This window comes from Geospiza fortis, unplaced genomic scaffold (assembly GCF_000277835.1).
Source record: "Geospiza fortis unplaced genomic scaffold, GeoFor_1.0 scaffold485, whole genome shotgun sequence".
NCBI lineage: Eukaryota > Metazoa > Chordata > Aves > Passeriformes > Thraupidae > Geospiza > Geospiza fortis.
Genome location: NW_005054457.1, coordinates 789,517 through 797,921, shown reverse-complemented (window position 1 = coordinate 797,921; position 8,405 = coordinate 789,517). Strand labels below are relative to the sequence as shown.

The following is an 8,405-nucleotide window of genomic DNA, read 5'->3' as shown; positions in this document are numbered from 1 at the left end:
AAAAACAAATATAGGGAAAACAAATAGAAAGAGAAATATAGAATATGAAGAAACAAATATAGAAGAAAAACCAAATATAGAAGGAAAACCCCCAATATAGAAAAAAAACCCCAATATAGAAGAAAAACCCAAATATAGAAGAAAAACCCCAAATATAGAACACAAACAAATTTATGGAAAAAAACCAAATTAAAAAATAGATACGGAAAAAATACGGCAAAAATACGGAAAAATATAGAAAACCTATTTTTAATGAAAGTGGCTAAAAAGCAGTTTTTCTAAATCTCAGCATCTCCCTTAGCCACCCCAGTGGGTGAGCCCCGAAGCAGAGCCAGCCCTGCTGTGCCATGACCAGCTGGGTGCTCAGGGAGAGGAGCTGGGATTGTTCTGCATCCCAGCCCTGCCCCCCCATTAAATTCCCATGCGTTTCTCAGGGCTGGCAATCAGGCTGGATCAGACAAAGTGACACACACACCTGGAGTGCAGTTTTCACACTGCCCAGCTTTCCTCCCTGCTCTGGGGGATTCAATGGGCTCTTTTATCTCCCAGTGCCACCAGTGGCACCAGTTTGTGACCACGACAGAAACATTGCTCTGCTAGGGATGGAACCAGCACTGCAGCTCTCCCAATTCCCCTCAATTAGAGGGACACAAACCCCAGGCAACAACATCTGCCAGAGCTGTTTAACCAAAGCAAAGGGAACAGAAACTCTCTGCTTGCTAAAACCAGCACAGCTATTCCTGCCTGCTGAAAACAGCCAAGGCAAGCAAATCTGGAATAATTTGTGGCCGTGCCTGTGTCCCTCCCGGCAGTGCCTGCCCCACTCCTGGGGCGGGGTCGTGCCCAGGGTGTGCTGCTCACAAGAATCTTTGTGACATGTTTGGTAACTGCCTTCCCCTGCACACAGCCCCACTTCCTCCTGCCCTGCCTGGTGTGAAGATTAAAGCTTATCCAATTAGCCACCCACTGCCTCCACGAGTTAATCAGGCAAATCTGGGGAGCCTCACAGAGCACTGCGGTGTGGGGATGGCTTTTGATGAGGGGAGCAGATTTAACTAATTACAGGGCTCAGCGATGTGCCCGAGCATAAAAGGTGATGGGGTTTAAAATCAGGGAGCTCTGGCACTGCCTAACAAGGGAGGGCTTGTCCTTTGTTTCACTGATAATTCTGAGAACACCTCCCAAGTAACTTAGATTACTCAACCAGCACTTACTTCAGGCCACACATCAAGGCTTAGGGCTCTGCAAGACTGAGCCTTAAACAAAACCTGGGTCATCTGACAGTTGGCTGGATGATCACTTGAACATTCCCTGAACTGCAGAGGGGCTCTTTGAAGCACCCAGGGCACCCCAGCCTGGCTTCACAGGTCACTCTCCACAGGGGAGCTGCAGGACTGGGGCATTCTCTCACTTACAGCGCTCACTCTGTATTTTTAGGAGGCCCCAAGTTAATAAATAAAACCATTTTCTGTATAAATATAGAAATTTGTAAAAAAATCTATACAAATTTTCTATATAGCAATTTTCTAATAAAAATGAATTTTCTGAAATAGAAATTTTATTAAATAGAAACCTGGGACCTGGCCAGACAGGAGTGGGAGTATTCTCATCCTTCTGTCCCTACAAATGTTTAAATACTCTACAAGTCTGACCTGTGGTACCCAGAGAGTCCCCACTGCTGGCTGCTGTCCCCTCTCCTGCCTTGGGAATGGAGTGACACCCTGGGAATTCTGCCCCACTGCAGCCCCTGCTCCAACAGCTGCACAGATTCTCCCAAGGAGAAAAAGGGGCAGAAGCCACTGAAATTGTCATTAATCCCCACTAAAGGAAATGGAGCTGGCCCTGCTCGAGGGGGGCACACAAACAGCCCAACCTTGCCCTGGGAATTCCAGGGGCTCCTTAATTAGGGCTGGGGGGGCAGGAAGGCTGTCCCCAGCCAGGGAGAGTCCTGCAGCAGTTGTCACTTGGGATCAGCCCTGGGAGCATTAAAGCCCAGCCCTGCAGCCCACAAACAGCTTCAGAGCAGCTTCCACAGGATGTGGAGCTCACTGAGTGCTGAGCAGAGTAAAGCAGCTTAATTCCAGGGCAAAGCTACAGCCCCAGGCCTGGACAGCAAGCATGTGATCAGTGGTGCAGGAAGGTTAATGAAAGGAAGGGCTGCTGGCAAGAGCAGGGCCTGGGCACCGTGGGCTGTCACATCAGGCCTGGATTAGATCTGGAAAAGCAGCACCAGCCAGGCAAGTGTCAGCGCTCAGCTCCATCAAAGCCCAGGTGCTGATTGCTCTAATGCAGGGCAAAGCTGAGTGTCAGCCCCAGGCACATCCCAGGGGGGCTCTGCCACCCCCAGGACCCCAAAGCTGGGCCAGGATCTGCCAGGACTGCAGAGGGACCCTGAGCTGGGAACGGCAGCTGAGCCCTGCAGAGCCTGGGGCTGCGTGCCTGGCACCAGCTCCTGCCAGGACCTGCCGGGATCCTTTCCAAGATCCTTCTGAGATCCCCCCAAGCTCCTTCCAAATTCCCTCCAAGCCCTCCCCAAGCCCCTTCCCTGCAGACCCACTCCCAGCCCAGGCTCAGGCACGAGAGCAAAGTTGGATTTCCTGGCACAGGATCCAGGCCCTGAGGTGTCTCTGCCTGTACCCCTGAAACCAGACCCACAGGGGAGACCATGGAAGGGGTGGGAATTCACCAGATGGAATATTTGGCATAGTTTTATCCATTTTTAATAAAAGAAGTTAAAAGAGAACTATAAAACATCAAGCCTTGCAGCACTAGCAAATAAATACTCTCTGATGTTATCTTCTGCTGGAATCCCTGATCGTTTCTAATGGAGCTTGAAATTATCGAGGGATTTTGGTATTTTCCTCCTGTTTGCCTTAAGTTTTCATCTTTCATATTTCCCAGGCTCTGCACTGCATTGGTAAATAACTCTGAACTCCACAGAAAGTGTCAGCAAGGTCTCCTCACAGCTCAGGCACACAGAACAATCCTTTCCCAGCCCCAGAACCAAGGACACCGCTGCAGCTTCAGCCCCAAAAAGTGCAAACAGCAGGGGATGGAGGAGAGAACCTGGGAGGGTGGGACTGCATCCCCTGGAGCTGGGATTGGACACTGAACCCCAGCGTGGAAATGGACCAGAACTCATAAAAGGGTGAGAACTCCTGACCCTGAGTCCATCCTGGGTCCATCCTGGGTGCAGCCCTGGCTGGGCTCTTGCACTGCCCCAGGTGGATCCTTTGAAGGTCTTTTAATAAATTTAACAAACTTTATTCCTTTATCTCTGTCCAGCCTCTGCTCCAGCAGCCTCTCCAGGCATCAAGAGAGCTGGCAGGAATGTGCTGTCACTGACAAAACCACCTCATTTCTGAGCAAATGCCTCCCTTTGGTACCTGCAGGGGCAGATGAGCTCAGCGGTCACCCCAGGTGCCCGCAGAGCTCAGATCCCCGGGGATTTGAGGGGACAGGGCCATACCTGCTCATGTCTGGCTCGGGACCTTCATTCCTGTAGGACGCCTCCAGCTGCCTGTGCCGGGTCACGAGCTCGTCCACCAGGTTCTGCCTCCTGTCCCCCTCCAGCTGGGTGCTGTGGGCTCTGGGTTAAGGACCAAACTCACACGGCCTCAGAGCTCTCCTCAAGCTCCCCCCAGCCCATCCTGTCAAGGATGGGGACACAGAGGTGACCAGAGCCAGGCTCTGTCCCAGCAGCCCAGGGGTGCCTGGCCCTTCCTGCCCTGACAGTGACAACAGCAGCACAGAGAATGTTCTGTGCCCAAGTGTCCTGCAGAGGGAACCAGGGGAAACGCAGAGAGTAGCAGGGGAGGACAGCACATTCTGCACACACACTTTGCACAGCACAATCTGCACATCACATTTTGCACAGCACATTTTGCACAGCACACTTTGCACAGCACACTTTGCACACCACACTTTGCACACATTTTACACATCACATTTTCACATTTTGCACAGCACATTTTGCACAGCACACTTTGCACAGCACACTTTGCACACCACACTTTGCACACATTTTACACATCACATTTTCACATTTTGCACAGCACATTTTGCACAGCACACTTTGCACAGCACACTTTGCACACCACACTTTGCACACATTTTACACATCACATTTTCACATTTTGCACAGCACATTTTGCACAGCACACTTTGCACAGCACACTTTGCACACCACACTTTGCACACATTTTACACATCACATTTTCACATTTTGCACAGCACATTTTGCACAGCACACTTTGCACAGCACACTTTGCACACCACACTTTGCACACATTTTACACATCACATTTTCACATTTTGCACAGCACATTTTTCCCAGCACAATTTGCACACATTTTGCGCAGCACATTTTCACAGCACATTTTCACATTTTTCACAGCACATTTTCACATTTTGCACATCACATTTTGTTTCACACTTTGCACTGTGCAGGTGCCCCAGCCCGCGGGCAGGCTGCTGGCACAGATACATCTGCCGAGTGGACACCGCCCGCAGCAGCTGCTCCCTCAGCTGCTCGATCTTCTCCCTGAGGCTCTGCAGCGAGGACCTGATGGCCACGTTGACCTGGGGGAACACAGACATTGTCACTGGCCTGCTCTGGCAGACCTGTACCACATTTCACGTAGATATATTTCGGGTTTGTTGCTGAAATGGCTCCCCAGCTATTAAAAGTCTTTTTTCCCAGCCCTGCGACAGAAGAAGAAGTCGAGATTCCTCGGTTCTGTTTTTCAAGGTTATTCTCTCTTATCTATTCCATTCTTTCTCTGCCCTGCTGAGATCTGTCCAGCAGGTCGGGTTGTGGCACGGTCCCTGCCCTTGGGGTGGTGTTGGCTTTTTCTACTAAGACCTACGTGTGCTTTATTTACAATAATTTTCCAATCCCTATCACCTGTGTTAGACAGTCTGTCTCTACTCTAAACCAATCCAAAAGTGTCACCATCCCAGCAAAAGATGGAGGACAAGAAGAAGAAGGACAGGACATGCCCAGATTCCTCCATCTTGCCTCTTGAACCCCCATTCTAAATCCCCAAAATTCTACATTTTCACCCTGTGACAAATTCACTGTCATTCTACTCAAACCCTTGTGGCTTGTAACTCCTCACACAAAGTTGGTCATTGTTTCCATGGGTTAAAATCGAAGGCACAGGTGTTTCTGACCCTGTGCCAAGGTCTCTGAGCCCCTGCCAGGGTCTCAGTCCTCCAGGGCAGCCAGAGGAATGTCCTGTGATCTGACATACACATTTAACTTTTACTGTACAGGTGTGAAGGGCTCCACTGCCAGCCCAGAGAGCCTGTTCAGAGCCAGGAGTCACTGCTTACAAAACAATGGAACAGTTTCACAAACACAACTCTGAGGCATTAACGCTGATGAATATGGAAAGCTGTCTTTCAAGTCTTTATAAACACACTTCTTTATATGGGCAAAACATTTCAGCACATTTTAATATTTTCCAGATAAATCTCCAGCTCTTTCCTCTGATCTTCAGTAAAAATACAGGCACCAGCTTCCTTGGCCCCCGGGTTTCTTCCCCAGCTACCAGGATCAGAGGAGGCTGCTACAGGTTCACACCTTCCCTGCACTGAACTCCTCCAGACTTGACACTTAAGACCCCAGAGAAATCCAGATTGCTCCATTTCCCCTCTCAGCAGCACCCAGCTCCCCAGCCCCCTCTCACCAGTGAGCACCCAAGCCCCAGATGTGTGTCCTTTCAGTAAAATGTAATTCAGCCATTCTTCCCTGCTGCAAGCAAACCCCAGGCTGGCAGGAGCCCTCCTGCTTTCCCCCAGCCCTGCCCAACTCAAACTCACATAATCCTGAGTTTTTCCTCCTCAGATGTTATTTCTTTTCATTCCAGTTATATAGAAAAAGCCACTCAAACTGCAATTAACAATGCAAGTCGTCCCAATTAAGACTTGCTGTGCCTCTTGTTTACAAGCTGTGGCTTACAACGGGCAGCACCTCCAGCTGCTCTGTGGGGAACTGAGACCGGACAGGAAAATCTGCTCTCACTCTGAGCCCTGCCCTCCTGGAGCCCCAGAGAGAGCAGCAGCAGCAGGGACAATGCTGCCAGAGCCTGCCTGAGTGCCCTGGGATGGAGCAGGAGAGCCTGAGGGACTGAACCTGCCTGGGATGGAGCAGGAGAGCCTGAGGGACTGAACCTGTGTGGGATGGAGAGGAGAGCCTGAGGGACTGAACCTGCCTGGGATGGAGAGGAGAGCCTCAGGAGATGGAACCTGTCTAGGATGGAGAGGAGAGCCTGAGAGACTGAACCTGCCTGGGATGGAGAGGAGAGCCTCAGAAGATGGAACCTGCCTGGGATGGAGCAGGAGAGCCTCAGGAGATGGAACCTGCCTGACTGGCTGGGCTTTGCTCTCAAACACCACCAGACACAGCAGAGAGCAGGTGCAGCCAGGCTGAGGCAGCCAAATCCACCTCTGGACCACAGCACCCAACACCCCCATGGCAGCAGATCCAAACCAGCACAGGGGATCAGAGATTTTGGGAGTGCTGAAGCCTGTGCGTGGCCTCCAGCTCTGCAGCCAGGTAATTAAAGGTAATTAATTTAGTTTGTACTCAGCTCCAGGTGGAGAATGCTGCATTTGACTGACCAGAACAGCAACAGAGCACAAAGGTGACAAGGCCAAAAGAGTCACCAAATGCAGCAGCCTGGCCAGAAACTGCAGCGAGAGAACAAAAGATTTCCCCTCCTGTACAGAAAACCAAGGCAGAAGAAAAGTAGAAAGAAGAGAAAATAAACCAATGGAAGTTTTATGATCAGCTGAACAGAGCAGAGTTCACAGATGATAAGTGCTGGATTAAAATCCTTCCTCACAGTTTATTTTTCCATTTTAGATTTTGTGCTCTATTTTTGGCTCAGCAACAAGCAAGAAGTTTGTCAGCTGTGCTAATTGCAAAATACTACAAAAATAAACCCTGTTTACATTCTCCCTGAAAGGCCAGTGCTGTACAAAGACATTTCCCTGCATTTCAGCCCTCAGCAGGCACAGGGCACGCGATTGCTCAGCCGTGGGTTTCTCAACAGGCGTTTCTGTTATGGAAACACCTCTCTCCTTGTTGGGACCTTGTTTAGAGTAGAATCAAACGCTGCCAAATATTCCCCTTTACCTGTTAATGGATTAAAGGAAGCTGGAAAACACAGGGCACGGGACAAATGACTTTATGGAGAAGTCAGCCACCCCTGCAATGTTTCCATAAAACACAACCCCGGGGAGTTCCAGCCCCACAAAGGCTCCAAACAGCACCAGCCCCACGTTTGCCTGGGCTTTGGGCTCCTCAGAGGTGGCACTGATGGCAGGAGAGAACTTTGCCCTCTATAAATACAGACACATTGAGCAGCAATCTTTTTATTGCTCTGCTGTTGTTGAGGTGTCTCTGTGCAATTCTGATACTTCACCATGCTGAAAGCAGGAATTTCATCTGCACCTCCCAACTCTCCAAAGGCAGAGAAAATACTGCTCAAACCCCACTTATTTGGGGTCTCTGAGACCCCTGCTCAACTCCTGCTGACGCGATGCAGCCATGCAGCAGCACTGATGATTGTGCACAGCCTACACCCTTCCTCAGAACTTCTTCCAAGGAAACATTCCAAAAATGACATTTGATTTGAAGAGCTCTCAGCAAAGTGAGTGGCCCAGCAGACCCCGTGATCAGACACTGCATTACAGCCCTGATACAGAGAGGGGGAGGAAAAGCACTGGGGCTTTAATTATGCCAATTGTTATAAATGACCAACTCAAGGGCTTACAGCAATTTTCATCTGAACACAGCCAAGGGAGCAGGTAATGACTCAAAGCTGCTCCTGAAGGAAAGGACAAGGCTTGGAGGCACAGGAAAAGCAGCCTCCTGAAAACCTTAATTTTATTTCTTACTTATTTATTCTTTCTTATTTCTTCTTTCTATTTCTTTATTTCACAGAAAGTGGGAAAATGTGGAGAATACAACATTCCTGGGTGAGCTCCAACTGCTGCTTCTCATTCCTGTTTAACACTGGGCTCGTATTTTGTTAGAAATGCAGCTAAAACAAGGCTGCAAAGTTCCTACTCCTGATCTGCAGAAGGCAGGAGCCAGCCCTGGGTGAGGAATATCCCCGTTCAGAGAGAGACGGAACAGAGCAGCTGCTGAGCATCCCTGAGAATCCCAGCCTCTGGGACAGCTCCATCGCAGCATCCCAACATCCCTGAGCCTCTGGGACAGCTCCATCCCAACATCCCTGAGAATCCCAGCCTCTGGGACAGCTCCATCCCGACATCCCTGAGCCTCTGGGACAGCTCCATCCCAACATCCCTGAGAATCTCAGCCTCTGGGACAGCTCCATCCCAACATCCCTGAGCCTCTGGGACAGCTCCATCGCAGCATCCCTGCCTCT

At 50.0% G+C, this 8,405-nt stretch overlaps 1 protein-coding gene across 1 annotated transcript in view; it reads right to left on the bottom strand.

The window, feature by feature from the left end:
- Positions 1–8,405, bottom strand: part of STX8 (syntaxin 8) — a 77,376-nt gene that overhangs the window by 67,153 nt on the left and 1,818 nt on the right. The window contains exons 2-3 of the mRNA XM_031062700.1: positions 4,487–4,581; positions 3,470–3,580 (exon numbers count right to left, since the gene is read on the bottom strand). Coding sequence (XP_030918560.1) covers positions 3,470–3,580; positions 4,487–4,581 — 206 coding nt within the window. The remainder of the gene's footprint in view (positions 1–3,469; positions 3,581–4,486; positions 4,582–8,405) is intronic.